Genomic DNA, 18,101 nt, shown 5'->3' on the forward strand with positions numbered 1-18,101 from the left:
GTTTATGACAGGGGAGCCGTGATCAGCTGAAGGAAGTCTGGGAGGAAACAGACGGACTGGACCCTAGCGAGTTCAACCCAAAAACCTTCTTCAAGTTACATGGTAAACAGCTCAACTCAACACCCATGGGCCACAGTGACCAGCACCCACCTATGGAGCCTCACTGACCACTGTCCCCGGGGAGCCTCACTGACCGACCGACTCTCCCCGGGGAGCCTCACTGACCGACCGACTCTCCCCGGGGAGCCTCACTGACCGACCGATTCTCCCCGGGGACCCTCACTGACCGACCGACTCTCCCCGCGGAGCCTCACTGACCGACCGACTGTCCCCACACAGCCTCACTGACCGACCGACTGTCCCCACGGAGCCTCACTGACCGTCCTCTCTCCCCACGGACTCTCACTGACCGACCGACTCTCCCCGGGGAGCCTCACTGACCGACCGACTCTCCCCGCGGAGCCTCACTGACCGACCGACTCTCCCCGTGGAGCCTCACTGACCACTGTCCCCGGGGAGCCTCACTGACCGACCAACTCTCCCCACGGAGCCTCACTGACTGACCGACTCTCCCCGCGGAGCCTCACTGACCGACCGACTCTCCCCGCGGAGCCTCACTGACCGACCGACTCTCCCCGGGGAGCCTCACTGACCGACCGACTCTCCCCGGGGAGCCTCACTGACCGACCGACTCTCCCCGCGGAGCCTCACTTACCGACTGACTCTCCCCACAGAGCCTCACTGACCGACCGACTCTCCCCGCGGAGTCTCACTGACCGACCGACTCTCCCCGGGGAGCCTCACTGACCGACCGACTCTCCCCACAGAGCCTCACTGACCGACCGACTCTCCCCGCGGAGTCTCACTGACCGACTCTCCCCGGGGAGCCTCACTGACTGACCGACTCTCCCCGCGGAGCGTCCGCCTGTCGCCTGTGACGATTCACTGACCGGTCGCCCCGCCCACCTCCTCTGAGTGTAAATGCAGTGACATCGCTGCTGGGTTAACTGTATAAAATGCATTAGGAATCTCCCTGACCCCCTCATTCAAACTCTGTTCTTTTGCAGATACGAACAATGATGGTGTGTTGGATGAACAGGAACTTGAAGCTTTGTTCACCAAAGAGGTGAGTATGAGTTTTTGAGTTTAGCCACAGTAATCCAGGGTTTTCAGTCCTGGCCTCAGTGACCCCCGCGGGAGTGTGATCATTCACGGAGGGCACGAGCGGGGCTGCTGTGTGATTTCCACAGTTGAACAAGCAAACACCTTCTCTGGGCTCCTGGTGACATGGTGTCAGGCCCATTCGACTTGCCCCTGGGGTCAGTGCCTTTGGGAGAGTGTTGGGAAGTGGAGGAGCTGATCAGGTCCACGTCACCCCCACCCTCCCCCCAACAACTTCCTCCAGCTCCTAACCCTACCCCCCCACACAATATCTCTCCCTAATCTAACGGAGTCAGGTCTATCACTGCACAGATTGGAAGCTATTAAAGCTGTGATCATCAAAGTGTTAATTCTGTATCTCTTGGGCAAGTGCTGCTGTCAGATTGGTCAGATATTGGCAGTAAGACAGTGAACGCTTCTCACCCAGTTTGTCAACTGATAACAGAATACGCCCTGTATAATGGGTGAACTTTACTCCTCACTCAGTCAGCAAAGACTTGGAGGAACCAAGAGGAGCAAATTGTGAGATACATTTCTCACGGTTAGACTCGGAGCATGAAGGATAATGTTATATGAATAAAAATTTGAGTTATGCCTCTCTCTCTCTCCCTCTCTCTCTCTTCCCCAAAACCACCCACCAAGTTGGAGAAAGTTTATGATCCCAAAAATGAGGAGGATGACATGGTGGAGATGGAGGAGGAACGACTGAGGATGAGGGAACACGTGATGAATGAGGTGAGCAATTCAGGGAAGGAGAAAACGCAAAATCCTGTTCCTGCAGCCGGGACATTTAATAAGGACATTGTGTAGGACACGATTTTCACTTTGCCAAAGTGCAGATGTAGGACCCTTTAAGGGTATAATGTCTAGTTATTAATGAATACTGGTGAGTTCAGTCAAAGTTCAATTGAGGTGCAGACATTGGCTGTGGAATCTCCTCTTCCTACAGAATTCAAGAATATAAATTGGAGTTTTTTTCACAAACTGCTCCATCGTTCTGTGTAATCCTGGTTGATTTGACTTTGATTCCAGTTTCTCAAACTATCCCCATTCTCATTATTCCCTCTGCAATTAAAAATATTTTTCAGTCTCTGTTGTAAAAGCTATTATAGTTTCTGCTTCTACCACAATTTCTGATGGACAACTCCAGGTCTTAATTTGGACAGAACAGAGTGCCGCAGAGAGTCACAGTGCCGCAGAGAGTCACAGTGCCGCAGAGAGTCACAGTGCCGCAGAGAGTCACAGTGCCGCAGAGAGTCACAGTGCCGCAGAGAGTCACAGTGCCGCAGAGAGTCACAGTGCCGCAGAGAGTCACAGTGCCGCAGAGAGTCACAGTGCCGCAGAGAGTCACAGTGCCGCAGAGAGTCACAGTGCCGCAGAGAGTCACAGTGCCGCAGAGAGTCACAGTGCCGCAGAGAGTCACAGTGCCGCAGAGAGTCAAAGTGTCAGACTGGGTGATTAGGCAGATCAACGAGGCAATAATTCCTTTCCTTTCTGATTGTTTCATAATCCTTCCTGTTATTTGACAGGTTGATATGAACAAGGATCGATTGGTCAGCCTAGAGGAGTTTCTGAAATCCACAGAGAAGAAGGAATTCTTGGACCCAGAGGAGTGGGAGGTGGGCGTCTGGCCGGTTGGGGGGCGCGGGAGGTGGGCGTCTGGCCAGTTGGGGGCGCGGGCGTCTGGCCGGTTGGGGGCACGGGAGGTGGGCGTCTGGCCGGTTGGGGGCGCGGGAGGTGGGCGTCTGGCCGGTTGGGGGGCGCGGGAGGTGGGCGTCTGGCAGGTTGGGGGCGCGGGAGGTGGGCGTCTGGCCAGTTGGGGGCGCGGGAGGTGGGCGTCTGGCCGGTTGGGGGGCGCGGGAGGTGGGCGTCTGGCCGGTTGGGGGCGCGGGAGGTGGGCGTCTGGCCAGTTGGGGGCGCGGGCGTCTGGCCGGTTGGGGGCGCGGGAGGTGGGCGTCTGGCCAGTTGGGGGCGCGGGAGGTGGGCGTCTGGCCAGTTGGGGGCGCGGGAGGTGGGCGTCTGGCCGGTTGGGGGCGCGGGAGGTGGGCGTCTGGCCGGTTGGGGGGGCGGGAGGTGGGCGTCTGGCCGGTTGGGGGCGCGGGAGGTGGCGTCTGGCCGGTTGGGGGCGCGGGAGGTGGGCGTCTGGCCGGTTGGGGGCGCGGGAGGTGGGCGTCTGGCCGGGTGGGGGGTGGGAGGATTCAGGGCGTCAGTGACTGGGTGGAGGTTTGGGGAGTTGAGTGGCTGTGGGAATGTGTTTTCGTTTGTCCCCTTTCTGCCCAGTGATTGTGCTTCTGTTTTGTGATGGGCACAGACGCTGGATGAGACTCAGATTTACACAGAGGATGAGCTGAGACAATACGAGAGGGAACTGACCGAGCAGGAGGCAGAACTTAACCAGAAAGTTGAGCAGCTGAGGCTGGAACATGAAGATTTGCAGCGAAGACAAAATGAACTGGATGCTCAGAAAAAGGAATATCAGCAGGTGAATGGGAGAGTCCCCGCCCCCCTCCCCTCGCCCCGCCCCTCACTCCGCCCCCTCACCTCACCCCGCCCCTAGCCCCGCCCCCTCCCCTAGCCCCGCCCCCTCCCCTCACCCCGCCCCTCACTCCGCCCCCTCACCCCGCCCCCTCTCCTCACCCCGCCCCCTCCCCTCGCTCCGCCCCCTCCCCTCACCCCGCCCCCTCCCCTCGCTCCGCCCCCTCCCCTCACTCCGCCCCCTCCCCTCGCTCCGCCCCCTCCCCTCGCTCCGCCCCCTCCCCTCGCTCCGCCCCCTCCCCTCGCTCCGCCCCCTCCCCTCGCTCCGCCCCCTCCCCTCGCTCCGCCCCCTCCCCTCGCTCCGCCCCCTCCCCTCGCTCCGCCCCCTCCCCTCGCTCCGCCCCCTCCCCTCGCTTTCCCCCCTCCCCTCGCCCCGCCCCTCACTCCGCCCCCTCACCTCACCCCGCCCCTAGCCCCGCCCCCTCCCCTAGCCCCGCCCCCTCCCCTCGCCCCTAGCCCCGCCCCCTCCCCTCACTCCGCCCCCTCACCCCGCCCCCTCCCCTCGCTCCGCCCCCTCCCCTCGCTCCGCCCCCTCCCCTCGCTCCGCCCCCTCCCCTCGCTCCGCCCCCTCCCCTCGCTCCGCCCCCTCCCCTCGCTCCGCCCCCTCCCCTCACTCCGCCCCCTCACCCCGCCCCCTCTCCTCACCCCGCCCCCTCCCCTCACTCCGCCCCCTCCCCTCGCTCCGCCCCCTCCCCTCGCTCCGCCCCCTCCCCTCGCTCCGCCCCCTCCCCTCACTCCGCCCCCTCCCCTCGCTCCGCCCCCTCCCCTCGCTCCACCCCCTCCCCTCGCTCCGCCCCCTCCCCTCGCTCCACCCCCTCCCCTCGCTCCGCCCCCTCCCCTCGCCCCTAGCCCCGCCCCCTCCCCTCACCCCGCCCCTCACTCCGCCCCCTCCCCTCGCTCCGCCCCCTCCCCTCGCTCCGCCCCCTCCCCTCACTCCGCCCCCTCCCCTCGCTCCGCCCCCTCCCCTCGCTCTGCCCCCTCCCCTCGCTCCACCCCCTCACCCCGCCCCCTCACCCCACCCCTCCCCTCGCCTCGCCCCACTCGCCACCCCCCCTCGCTCCCCCTCCCCCCGCTATGTGCTGCTTCATGCGCTGAGCTCCAGAACCTGGGCTGTGTGACAATGATTTGCAGCTGACCATAAGATGTAGGAGCAGAAGTAGGCCATTCGGCCCATCGAGTCTGCTCCGCCATTCAATGAGATTATGGCTGATCTGATAATTCTCAACTCCACTTTCCTGCCTTTTCCCCATAACCCTCGATTTCCTTACTGATTAAAAATCTGTCTATCTCAGCCTTAAATATACTTAACGACCCAGCCTCTATAGCCCTCTGCGGTAAAGAATTCCACAGATTCACTACCCTCTGTGAGAAGAAATTCCTCCTCATCTCTGTTTTAAATGGGGGCCTCCTTACTCTGAGATTATGCCCTCTGGCCCTAGACTCTCCACAAGGGGAAACAACCTCTCAGCATCTACCCTGTCAAGCCCCCTAAGAATCTTATATGTTTAAATAAGGTCGCCTCTCATTCTTCTAAACTCCAATGAGTACAGGCCCAAACTACTCAACCTCTCCTCATAAGAAAATCCCTCCATACCCAGGGTCAACCTAGTGAACCTTCTCTGGACTGCCTCCAATGCCAGTATATCTTTCCTTAGATAAGGGGACCAAAACTGTTCATTTATTCTAGGTGTGGTCTAACTAATGCCTTGTATAGTTTTAGCAACACTTCCCTATTTTTATACTCCATTCTCTTTGAATTAAAGGCCAACATTCCATTTGCCTTACCTATTACCTGTTGAACTTGTATGTTAGCTTTTTAGGATTCATGCACAAGGACTCCAAAATCTCTCTGTTCTGCAGCTTTCTGCAGTCTTTCTCCATTTAAATAATATTCAGCTCCTCTATTCTTCCTGCCAAAGTGCATAACCTCACACTTTCCCACGTTATATTCCATCTCCCACATTTTTGCCCACTCACTTAACCTGTCTATATCCCTCTGTAGACTCTGTGTCATCTTCACCACTTGCCTTCCCACCTATTTTTGTGACAATTGCAAACTTGGTGATATTACATTCACTTCCCTCATCCAAGTCATTAATATATATTGTAAATAATTGAGGCCCCAGCACTGATCACTGTGGTACTCCATGAGTTACAGGTTGCCATCCTGAAAATACCCCCCTTATCCCAATTCTCTGTCTTCTATTAGTTAGCCAGTCCTCTATCCATGCTAATATCCTACCCCCAACACCATGGCCTCTTATCTTATTACGTAACTTTAAGTGTGGCACCTTATCAAACGCCTTTTGGAAATCCAAATATATTACATCCACTGGTTCCCCTTTATCTATCCTGCTTGTTACCTCCTCAAAGAATTCTAATAAATTTGTCAGGTATGATTTCCCCTTCATAAAGCCAGGCTGACTCTGCTTGATTAGATTATGTATTTCTCAATACTCTGCTATTACATCCTTTCTAACATTTTCCCAGTGACAGATGCGAAGCTAACCGGCCTGTAGTTACCTGTTGTTTTGTCTCCCTCCCTTTTTGAATAATTGGAATTCCTATTGGATTTCCAATAGGAAAACCGCTCAGAACTGAATTGTTGTGCTGTGCTGGAAGCAGTGACAGCATTTGGATCTATTACACCTGATTCACACTGACTGCTCTCCACTGCTTGTGACCCTAGGCCTTGTTACAGATGGAACAGAAGAAATCCCAGCAGAAAGTAGAAGCCCCACCATCTGGACCTGGAGGAAAACTGAAGTTCCAGCCCCCGGAGGCACCTGCAGGTAAGAGAGAGTGAGGGGGCGGTGAGGGCACCCTGGGTATTTGCAGGAAAACTGTCCAAGTGAGGGCGAGGATGAGGGGAAACCAGTACCTGCAGAGAATGAGGTTACAAGAGCATTGGTGGAATAACCTCTGTCCAAAACCAGTCCTCCGACTTAAAGCAAAATACTGCAGATGCTGGAAATCTGAAATTAAAACAAAAAATGCTGTAAAAACTCAGCAGCATCTGTGGAGAGAGAGAAACAGAGTTAACGTTTCAAGTCCGGATGAGTCTTCAGAGCTAAAGAGAAGTAGAAATATGAAGATTTTATACTGCTTAAGATGGGGTGGAGCAAAATAGAAGGTCAGGGATAGGTGGGAGCTCAGGAGAGATTGACAAAGATATCATGGACACAGGACAAAGGGAGGGTTAGTGGTAGTGTTAAAGACTAAAGGAGGTGCTGATAGTGGCAGAAAGGTAAGATAGCAAAATGTGTTAATAGCAGAACGCTCTGTGAAAGCAAAACAAATTACCGGTGGCCCTGTGTGTGTTGGGGGGGTGGGGGTGGTGGGTTTGGGGGAAAAAGGATAGGACAATAAATTTTAAAAATAAAAGAATAAGTCAATAAAAATTTAAAAGTTGGATAACAATGGAGGAGAGAGTTCATGGTCTGAAGTTGTTGAACTCAATATTCAGACGGGAAGGCTGTAAAGTGCCTAGTCGGAAGATGAGGTGCTGTTCCTCCAGTTTGCGTTGAGCTTCACTGGAACAATGCAGCAGGCCAAGGACGGACATGTGGGCATGAGAGCAGGGTGGAGTGTTGAAATGGCAAGCGACAGGGAGGTCTGGGTCATGCTTGTGGACAGACTAAAGGTGTTCCGCAAAGCGGTCACCCAGTCTGTGTTTGGTCTCCCCGATGTAGAGGAGACGACATTGGGAGCAGCGAATGCAGTAGACCAAGTTGGAGGAGGTGCAAGTGAAATACTGCTTCACTTGAAAGGAGTGTTTGGGCTGTTGGACGGTGAGGAGGGAGGAGATAAAGGTGCAGGTGTTGCACCTTCTGCAGTTGTATGGAAAGGTGCCGTGGGAAGGGGATGAGGTGTTGGGAGTGATGGAGAAGTGGACCAGAGTGTCCCGGAGAGAATGGTCCCTACGGAATGCTGTCAGGGAGAGAGAGGGTAAGATGTGTTTGGTGGTGGCATCAAGCTGGAGATGGCGGAGGATGATTCTTTGAACGCGAAGGCTGGTGGGGTGAAAAGTGAGGACAAGGTGGACCCTATCATGTTTCTGGGAGGGAGAGGAAGATGTGCGGGCAGAGGCGCGGGAGATGGGTCGGACACGGTTGAGGGGCCCTGTCAACCACCGTGGGTGGGGGGAGCCTCGGTTAAGGAAGAAGGAAGACATGTCAGAGAAACTGTTTTTGAAAGTGGCATCATCAGAACAGATGGGACGGAGGCAAAGGAACTGAGAGAATGGGATGGAGTCCTTACAGGAAGCGGGGTGTAAGGAGCTGTAGTCTAGGTAGCTGTGGGAGTCGGTAGGCTTGTAATGAATATTAGTGGACAGTCTATCACCAGAAATGGAGTCAGAGAGATCAAGGAAGGGAAGGGAAGTGTCAGAGATGGACCATGTGAAGATGACAGAGGAGTGAAAATTGGAAGCAAAATCGATAAATTTTTCCAGGTCCCGACGAGAGCATGAAGCAGCACCGAAGCAATCATCGATGTACCGGAGAAAGAGTTGTGGGAGGGGGCCGGAGTAGGACTGGAACAAGGAATGTTCCACATAACCCATAAAGAGACAGGCATAGCTGGGGCCCATGCGGGTACCCATAGCCACATCTTTTATTTGGAGGAAGTGAGAGGAGTTTAAGGAGAAATTGTTCAGTGTGAGAACAAGTTCAGCCAGACGGAGGAGAGTAGTGGTGGATGGGGATTGTTCGGGCCTCTGTTGGAGGAAGAAACGGAGAGCCCTCAGACCATCCCGGTGGGGGATGGAGGTGTAGAGGGATTGGACGTCCATGGTGAAGAGGAGGCGGTTGGAGCCAGGGAACTGGAAATTGTTGATATGATGTAGGGTGTCAGAGGAATCACGGATGTAGGTGGGAAGAGACTGGACAAGGGGAGAGAAAACAGAGCCAAGATAGCAAGAAATGAGTTCCATGGGGCAGGAACAGGCTGACGCAATTGGCCTACCAGGGTAGTCCTGTTTTTGGATTTTGGGAAGGAGGTAGAAGTAGGCTGTGCGGGGTTTGGAGACTGAGGTTGGAAGCTGTGGAGGGAAGATCTCCAGAGGAGATGAGGTCAGTGACAGTTCTGGAAACAATGGCTTGATGTTTGATGTTGGGGTCATAGTCCAGGGGGAGCTAGGAAGAAGTGTCTGAGAGTTGGCACTCAGCCTCTGTGAGATAGAGGTCAGTACACCAGACAACAACAGCACCACCCATGAGGTGAGAGTGACTGCCCTTGACATCAAGGCAGCATTTGACCGAGTGTGGCATCAAGGAGCCCAAACAAAACTGGAGTCAATGGGAATCAGGGGGAAAACTCTCCACTGGTTGGAGTCATACCTAACACAAAGGAAGATGATTGTGGTTGTTGGAGGTCAGTCATCTCAGTTCCAGGATATCACTGCAGGAGTTCCTCAGGGTAGTGTCCTAGGCCCAACCATCTTCAGCTGCTTCATCAATGACCTTCCTTCCATCATAAGGTCAGAAGTGGGGATGTTCGCTGATGATTGCACAATGTTCAGCACCATTCGCAACTCCTCAGATACTGAAGCAGTCCATGTCCAAATACAGCAAGACCTGGACAATATCCAGGCTTGGGCTGACAAGTGGCAAGTAACATTCGTGCCACACAAATGTCAGGCAATGACTATCTCCAACAAGAGAGAATCCAACCATCGCCCCTTGATGTTCAATGGCATTATCATCACTGAATCCCCCACTATCAACATCCTGGGGGTTACCATTGACCAGAAACTGAACTGGACTAGCCATATAAATACTGTGGCTATAAGAGCAGGTCAGAAGCTAGGAATTGTGCAATGAATAACTCACCTCCTGACTCCCCAAAGCCTGTCCACCATCTACAAGGCACAAATCAGGAGTGTGATGGAATACTCCCCACTTGCCTGGATGAATACAGCTGAAGGAGCTCGACGTTGTCCAGGATAAAGCAGTCCACTTGATTGGCACCCTATCCACAAACATTCACTCCCTCCACCACCGACGCACAGTAGCAGCAGTGTGTACCATCTACAAGATGCACTGCAGGAATTCACCAAGGCTTCTTAGACAGCACCTTCCAAACCCACGACCACTACCATCTAGAAGGACAAGGGCAGCAGACACATGGGAACACCACCACCTGGAAGTTCCCCTCCAAGTCACTCACCATCCTGACTTGGAAATATATCACCGTTCCTTCACTGTCGCTGGGTCAAAATCCTGGAACTCCCTCCCTAACAACGCTGTGGGTGTACCTACACCACATGGACTGCAGCGGTTTAAGAAGGCAGCTCACCAGCACCTTCTTAAGGGCAATTAGGGATGGGCAATAAATGCTGGCCCAGCCAGTGAAGCCCACATCCCATGAATGAATTTTTAAAAATTCACCATACCCTCTAACCTCCTCTCTGCTGAACGTTCTGTGCTCAGCAAAGGACTCCGTTTCATCCCTTTACGCCCTCACCTCAGTGAGTTTCGGGCTTGGCACGATGCTGAACTCCTCTTCCGTTGCCTTTGTCTCCGTGCTCACTTCTTTGAGCAGGAGTCCTCACCCTTCCCCCCCTCCCACTGATCCATTCACCCGCCTCCAGTATTCTCCCTCCACCTAGACCCCTCCCTCTGACCTCTCCCCTGCTCTTGATTTTTACATTGAGAACTGTCGGTGTGACATCAGCCGCCTCAATTTCTCTGCTCCTCTCACCCACTCTAACCCGTCTGCTTCTAAACTTGCCGCGCTCCGATCTCTCAGGTCCAACCCTGACCTTATCGAACCTGCCGACAAGGGTGGTGCTGTTACCAGTTTTTATACCAGTCCTCCAAGGTTGCATTCCAACCTCTGATACTGTGGAGTTCTGTACCACATGAAAACCTCTTAAATACCAACAGAGTTTACAGTGCACACACAGGCTGTTCGAGCTGCTCCATGCTGGTGTTTATGCTCCACATGCTCCTCCCACCCCTCTTCATCTCACCCCATCTACATATCCTTCCTTCCTTTCTCGTATTTCCCCAGCTTCCTTTTAAATGGATCTATTCTATTGGTCTCAAGCACTCCCTGTGGGAGCGAGTTCCACATTCTCACCACTCTGCATATGGAAGTTTCTCCCGAATTCCCCTGATTTTGGTGCCATCTGCAAGTGGGAACATTTTATCTAAGTTTACGCTATAAAACCCTTTTGTATTTTTAAAGACCTCTATCAGGTCACCCCTCAGCCTCCTCTCTCCAAGAAGAAAGAGACCCAGCTGTTTCAATCTTTCCTGCAAGCTGGTACCCTCTCAGTTCTAGATTCATCCCTGTGAATCATTTTTGCACCTTCTCTGGGGTTTCTATATCCTGTTTGTAATGTTGGAAGTGAAGCTCTGCTCAGTGTTCCAAGTGTGGTCTAGCTAAAGTTCATTACAAGTTTAATCTAAACTTCTTCAACCAATAGAGGTCAGTGTGTGCTGTTTCTCTTCCCCACACCCCCAGAGTTCCTGGGACATTTTATGTTTTCTCAGGATGTAGACATCACTGATACCTATTGCCCATCCCAAGTGCCCTGAAGCTTTAAAGCTCTCTGGGTCACTTCAGAGGGACAGTTAGAATCAGTCCCCTTGGTGTGGGACTGGAGTCACATATAAGCCCAGAGCAGGAAAGGATTCCTTCTCTACAGGGTAACACTGTGCCAGTGCGCACAAACAGAATATAAGTTGTGATTTAGGTAAATAGTGGGTTCAGAGTATTAGTATTGGCATCAGAGATGGGGTAGTTCTGGAGGCTCTACAGTAATGTCGGTAGCAAGTAAGGCAGTCCCACAGCAGCATCCTCTCCCAAGCTAACTTGCCCAGAATCAAATGAAGATACGAAATAGGAGCAGAAGTAGGCCATTCAGCCCCTCGAGCCTGCTCCACTATTTAATAGATCATGGCTGATCTGTTTGTTTTGAATTCCACATTCCCATCTACCCCTCATAACCTTTGATTCCCTTGTCTAACAAGAATCTATCTACCTCTGGCTTAAAAATATTCAGTGACCCCCACCTCCACCACCTTCTGAGGCTGAGTTCCAAAGCGCACAACCCTCTGAGAGAAAAAAACTTCTCCTCATCTCTGTCCTAAAATGGCGACCCCGAATTTTAAAACAGTGCCCCCTAGTTCTGGACTCACCCTCAAGGAAATATCCTTTCCACACCCACCTTGCCGAGACCATTCAGGATCTTATATACTTCAATTAAGTCACCCATCACTCTTCTAAACTCCAATGGAAACAAAGCCCAGTCTGTCCAACCTTTCCTCATATGGACAACCTGGTCAATCTAGTAAAACTTCTTCAACCGCCTCCAATGCATTTACATCCTTCCTTAAATAAGGAGAACAAAACTGCCCACGGTATTCGAGGTGTGGTTAAATTCCTCTCGTAATAAAGAATAACATTCCATTAACCTTCTTAATTACATGCTGTACCTGCACACTAACTCTTCATGACTCATGCACTAGAACACCTAGATTCCTCTGCATCTCAGAATTCTGCAGTCACTCTCTGTTTAAGTAATACTTTTTTTTTATTCTTCCTGCCAAAGTGAACATCTTCACATTTTCCCACATTAAACTCCATCTGTAAGATCTTTGCCCATTCACTCAACCTATCTATATCCATCTGCAACCTCCTCATGTCCTCTTCACAACATATTTTCCTACATATTTTTGTGTCATCTGCAAATTTAGCTACCATGCCTTCACTGCCCTCGTCTAAGTCATTGATGTAAATCGTAAAAAGCTGAGGCCCCAGCACAGCCCCCTGTGGGACTCCACTCATCACATCCTGTCAATCGGAAAATGACCCAGTTATGCATACTCTCTGTTTTCTCCCAGGCAGCCAATCTTCTATTCATGCTAATATGTTCACCCCCCACACCATGAGCTTTTATTTTCTGCAATAACCTTTGATGTGGCACCTTATCAAATGCCTTCTGGAAATCCAAGTACAGCACATCTACAGGCTCCCCTTTATCCACAGTGCAAGTTAATCCTTCAAAGAACTCCAATAAGTTGGTTAACCATGATTTCCCTTTCATAAAACCATGCTGACTCTTCCCGATTACCTTGAGTTTTTCTAAGTGCCCAGCTATAACCTCTTTAATGATTCCAACACCTTCCCTACACATCAAGCTAACTGGCCTATAGTTTCCTGTTTTCTGCCTCCCTCCCTTCTTGAATAGAGGGGTTATATTTGCTACTTTCCAGTCTGATGGAACCTTTCCAGAATCTAGCGACTTTTGGAAAATTAACATCAATGCATCCACTATCTCATTAGCCACCTCTTTTAAGGCCCTAGGATGAAGTCCACCAGAACCCGGAGACTTGTCAGCCCACAGCTCCTTCAGTTTGCTCAGTGAGGCTTCCCCAGTGATTGTAATTTCACCAAGTTCCCCTCTCCCTTCCACCTCCTGATTTACAAATATTACTGGAATGTTTTTTTGAATCCTCTATAGTGAAGACAGAAGCAAAATATTTGTTCATTTCGTCCGCCATTTCCTTATTATCTATTAACTCCCCAATCTCACTCTCTAGAGGACCAACACACACTGTTTTCCTTTTCAAATACCTGAAGAGGTTCTTGACATCCATTTTTACATTTCTAGCTAGCTTCCTCTCATACTCTAATTTCTTACTCCTGATTAAACTTTAATCATTCTCTGCCGTTCTTTATATTATGACCAATCATCTGACCTGCCACTCATCTTTGCACAGTTATACGCTATTTCCTTAGTTAACCATGGGTGGTGGGTCCTCCCCTTAGAATTTATCTTTATAGTAGGAATATACTTTATTCTGAGTATTCTGAAATATCCCCTTAAATATCTGCCACTGCTTCTTGATTGATCTATCCCCTAGCTTAGTAACCCTGCTCAGTTTTCATGCCCACATAGTTGCCCTTATTTAATTTTAAAACACTAGTCTTAGACCCACTCTTCTCCCTTTCAAACTGGATGTAAAATTCAATCATACTGTGGTCGCATCAAGGCACTAATCGCTCAAAACCAACTTGTCTGGGTAGGGCATGTCATTCGTATGCATAACGCAAAACTCAAGAAACAGCTGCTCCACTTGAAACTGTGGTGGTCAGAGACTCCCAGGAGGACTGCGGAAAGGGAATGTCCTTACAGCATCCCCGAAGAGATTGAACATCCCCGCAGAACCATGGGAGACCCTAGCTCGTGACTGACCAAAATGAAAAAGGTTCATTCAGGAAGGCACCATACACATCGAGTGATTTCATTGGGGACGTGCGGCGGTGAAGCCAAAGCGTCGGAGTGAGTGCGGAAACCTGCCAATGCCTCATCTACCCGACTGTTCGAGTACCACCTGCCCCACACGTGACAGAGTCGGCAGATGTTGCATTGGAATTATCAGCCACCTCAACCTATTGAAGCCCAGTGGAAACAAGTCATCCTCGATCCTGAGGGAACTGCCCAAGAGGAAGATGATAATCTTGGCACCTCTGGGCCTGGTTTTCTGCTCCTGATCTCTTCAGTGGGAAAGGTGACTGGTTTTCTGAATGTTGAATGTTTTTTGCTGTGTCTTTGGTAAACTTATTTCTTTGGCTCTTTCAGATGTCCGAGCTCCAGTCAACGAACCAGCCCAGGTACAGCCTGAGGTAGAGACGCTTGACCGTTCACCCAGCCACCGAGCTGACCAACCAGCAGCACCCGGCCATGATGCAGACGCTGGAGTTAAACTGTCAGAAGCAGCTGCCCCTTCTCAATAACCACAAACTACTGTTAAACAGCAGGATCGGAGTCTGATTAAGCAGGGTCTTCATCCTTTTTAAAAGGATTTAATTCAGTTTGTGAACCAGTTGTATAATATATTGAGTCAGAGCTCCTTACACAATGAATGAGAATTTAGCCCTACAGACAGCCCAGTAAATAGAATAGAATAGGGAGGGGATAGTAGTGGAGATATGTCGATTGTCCTCCATCTTTGGGTTCTTGCCCCATTTACATCTGAACAAGGTGATCAGGGGTTGCTGTGATGCCTACCCTGGATAAATTACCTGGGTGTCCTTGTTTAAATTGCATGTGAAGACTGTCTGAGCTGGAGTTCGATCACAGTGTAAACAGCTCTGACTCTGCTTTTGATTTTTGCCACTTTTGCTATGACTGTCAGCAATGACCAGATTCCCATCTGCTTCACTCAATGTTCTAGAATATTCTGTAATATTTTACAAACTAATTTAAAACCTGTACCCAATGATGGAAATTGCGGCGGTGGGAACTATGCTAAAGGGCCCTGACCCCTCTCAACACCTTCTCCCTCTGGTGTAGAGAGGTCTGTCCTGCAGTATCTGAAATTTTAAAAAATGCACCTTACTTTAACATTTTAATGCAAGGCTGAGAATTGTGTATTTTGATTAATGAACATTTGTAAAATAAAGTGCAAAACTGGGGTTATCACTGATTATCTGTGGAATGTGGAACTAGTCAAACAGATCACGAGTTGTATCAACTCCTGAACAAGAAATAGCTAAAAACGGTGCAGTTAGCCTCGCTGCTCCCACCCTCTGTCCTAGACGCCAGGTACAGATTCCCACTCAGACACCCCTCCCTCTGTCAAATTTTTACTTAAGACAAGCATCTTCCTGAGGTATAAGAAAATTTATTATACAAAATACAAATCTAAATATATAAACGCCATATGGTCCAAAGTGAACCAAACGAGGTAAGATTGGTGATTACCAGTAGAAACAGCTTCTGAATATACAAATCAAATAAAACCACAATTAGAGATTTATTTTGCATTGTGAAGGTTCTGTCCTTCACCACTCCAATAGCAGGTTAATAACTATTACATTTCTGTAGCCTGCTATACTGACTGGCTCTTGATCACACGAGAAAAAAGATATCTTGTTAGTGTCTGTCTTTGGTACTTTCTTCCTGGTTTATACGTTCACACAGCTCTGTTGAAGGAGCAGAAAGTTTTGCCCACACAGCATTCCTATGGTCCTGTTCCAAACAGGAGGCGATCACACCCTCGGTCTCAGTAATGCGACGCTGGAATCTGCATCGGTCTCGTGCGTGCTGTTCCCAAGGACCCTTGCGTGCAGCTCGATAGGCAAAATCCCACACAATCATTGGGTGTACTGTAACCACAGGAGAGAACCGCACCTGGAGGAAGAGAAGGATGATGATAAGTGGTCACTTTATGAACTGTATCAGTCAGTGGCTGCATTCAACAATTTTGCTGCTTACACCCAAGCCCAGCCACTGGGGACTGAACACCAGGCTCCAGCTGTGCTAGAAAGGCAATGAAGGAGTGTGAGGACACTTCTGGTGCTAATCAGAGCCTGGTCCCCAAAACCCATGTAATTTTAACCAAGGTGGGAAACTGCCAACAGGGAGTGTTCAATGTGAGAATTACAGACATGCTATTTACAAGTCATGCAGTCTGAGTCATTAGCATTGAGTCTGTATTAATACAACATTGCATCAGGCTCACTGATCAGCTGAGTCACTCATCCAATGCCTCACTTTATGAGTCAGCCAAAAGACTTGCTGCAAATATTTCCCCCAGTATTAGCCTCTGCATTTGAGCTTGGGGTGGGGGGAACCTGTTGCACACAGGCACTCCTCTCAGCTGGCAATAGCAGGGGAGGAGAGTTACAGCAGGAAAGTGATGTCAGTGGTGGGTTTTTAGTGAATTGCCACAGAATTCACCCAGAGTTCCCACAACCTCCACAGAAACAGCTCACTCATACTGCAGCATCTCTTAAGATAAGTCTTAAAGCCTGGATGATAACCCATTAGAACAGATGAGGGGGAATTAAAAGCCCTTTTGATCACCAAAACCCACCTTTTTGATAGTTTTTCCCTCCGACTGACTGGCTTCTCGCTTCACAGTTGGTGTTGAGCAGTTTTCACTTTCACAGAGATGTGTGAGGTGTTTCAGACCAGGACTGTCTGCTGTCACCTCCTCTGACAACTCAGTGCTTCTGACTCCATCCTTTCTGTTGTCAGTGGATCCACTAGTCACAGAGCAAACAGAGAAATTCAGTGGGTTTAAATGATCAGTGCTTTGATAAACTGAGGGGTTGATTTTTTCATTTTCAGACGCTTCAGTTTCAAACTGATTTGAATCATTCTTCTCTTCAGTAGTCTTTTTATTCTGGCCCAGAGACTGGTGCCCAGTGGAGGCTGAAAAGTTCATGGGATTGTAGGGGTCACGGTCAAAAAATGAGTCCCAAAGGTCATTAGCTTCATTTTCACTCTCTTGCTCATCATTTGATGAATCATCTTCACCACTGCTAGACCAGTCAATGGAGCCTACATCATCCTCCACATCCTCCTCGACGTCACTAAGCCAATCAGAAAAAGCCTGTTCATCCTCCTGATCCAATGACTGGTCAGTCTGGTCCAATGTCCAGTCAGTCTGATCCATGGCTGGCGAAATGATTGATAGAATGAATGGATTGGTGTAGGTGGAAGGTGTCTCTGTCTGATGGCCAGACTCGGTGTCCATCTGATCTTCCTTGTTCATCCACCAGGTATCTCCAGGTAGAATCAGGTGAAGGGAGGCACCCACCCCACCCCAGGACAGGTGGTCAAGGTGATCCCGGGTGAGGTGGAAGTCAGTCTCTCTGCTTCCCACAGCTGCCATGCCCTTGCTGCTCTGACTAGACTGTTGGTGACTGAAGCTGATGGTCCGCACCATCTCCATCAAGTCCAGCTCTGGAAAGGAACCAGAAGATTGTCGCTCACAGCTGGGCTTCCACATCCACAAAGCTGCTCTGGAACTATCCAAGTGACAGTGCCCAAGGAGCCTGATACACAACTGGAAACAAAAAGAAATAAATGGTCTTTAATAATCAGGTCCAGCAGCAGCGCCCAGAAAGAGGCCATTCGGCCCAGCCAGCCCCGCCCCGCCCCGCCCCGCGGGTCCCTCCCTCCACTCGGCCCCAGGTACCTGCCGCCGCCGCCGTCCTCCAGCCAATTCCAAGGGTCTGTGCTGCCGGGAGCCGGGCTCTGGATCTGGGTCATCTCGGTCTCGGGGTCTGGGTCTCGGTGTCTCAGCCTCGGTCTGGGTCTGGGTCTGGGTCTGGGTCTCGATGTCTGTGTCTGTGTCTCTGATACTCCGGGAAATGTCTCTCCGGCCCCGAGCCTCGGCTTTTATAATCACGCGCTGACGTCACTTTCAGCCAATCACGGACGAGTTCCGCCTCTTTTTAAACGTCACAGGGCGTGACGTCAGAACCTGCCTCCCGGCTGAAACAGAAGCAAAAAGCTGCAGATGCTGCAAATGTGAAATTAAAACAGAAAATGCTGGAAAGACCCAGCATCTCCTGTGGACAGGGACAGGGTTTTTTGGAGTCCCAAAGAAAAGTCGTATTAGATTCCAAACATGAACTGTTTCTCTTTCCACAGATGC

General features: G+C 50.8%; 2 protein-coding genes across 2 annotated transcripts; one reads left to right on the plus strand and one right to left on the minus strand.

Annotated features, from left to right (window-relative positions):
* LOC144677205 (nucleobindin-2-like) lies at positions 1-15,130 on the plus strand. Its single transcript, XM_078537391.1, has 7 exons — positions 1-102; positions 1,068-1,126; positions 1,804-1,896; positions 2,691-2,780; positions 3,473-3,643; positions 6,386-6,488; positions 14,291-15,130. Exons 3-7 carry the CDS (start codon positions 1,843-1,845, stop codon positions 14,443-14,445), a joined length of 573 nt encoding a protein of 190 aa, XP_078393517.1. The 5' UTR covers positions 1-102; positions 1,068-1,126; positions 1,804-1,842; the 3' UTR covers positions 14,446-15,130.
* Positions 15,131-15,321: 191 nt separating this feature from the next.
* On the minus strand, positions 15,322-17,860 carry LOC144677204 (protein phosphatase 1 regulatory subunit 15B-like). The gene is made up of 3 exons (XM_078537390.1): positions 17,640-17,860; positions 16,530-17,507; positions 15,322-15,844 (listed from the first exon to the last, which is right to left on the minus strand). Exons 2-3 carry the CDS (start codon positions 17,448-17,450, stop codon positions 15,587-15,589), a joined length of 1,179 nt encoding a protein of 392 aa, XP_078393516.1. The 5' UTR covers positions 17,451-17,507; positions 17,640-17,860; the 3' UTR covers positions 15,322-15,586.
* Positions 17,861-18,101: the final 241 nt, after the last annotated feature.

This window comes from Cetorhinus maximus, unplaced genomic scaffold, assembly GCF_964194155.1.
Source record: "Cetorhinus maximus unplaced genomic scaffold, sCetMax3.hap1.1 HAP1_SCAFFOLD_2302, whole genome shotgun sequence".
Classification (NCBI taxonomy): domain Eukaryota; kingdom Metazoa; phylum Chordata; class Chondrichthyes; order Lamniformes; family Cetorhinidae; genus Cetorhinus; species Cetorhinus maximus.

Bases quoted from the DNA above. Each gene is read 5' to 3' on its own strand.
- LOC144677205 (XM_078537391.1), top strand. From the start codon at position 1,843: ATGGTGGAGATGGAGGAGGAACGACTGAGGATGAGGGAACACGTGATG. The intron at 2,781-3,472 runs GTGGGCGTCTGG...TGATGGGCACAG, and splicing joins TGGACCCAGAGGAGTGGGAG to ACGCTGGATGAGACTCAGAT. The intron at 6,489-14,290 runs GTAAGAGAGAGT...TGGCTCTTTCAG, and splicing joins GCCCCCGGAGGCACCTGCAG to ATGTCCGAGCTCCAGTCAAC.
- LOC144677204 (XM_078537390.1), bottom strand. From the start codon at position 17,450: ATGTGGAAGCCCAGCTGTGAGCGACAATCTTCTGGTTCCTTTCCAGAG. The intron at 15,845-16,529 runs GTGGGTTTTGGT...CTCTTCCTCCAG, and splicing joins AGGGAAAAACTATCAAAAAG to GTGCGGTTCTCTCCTGTGGT.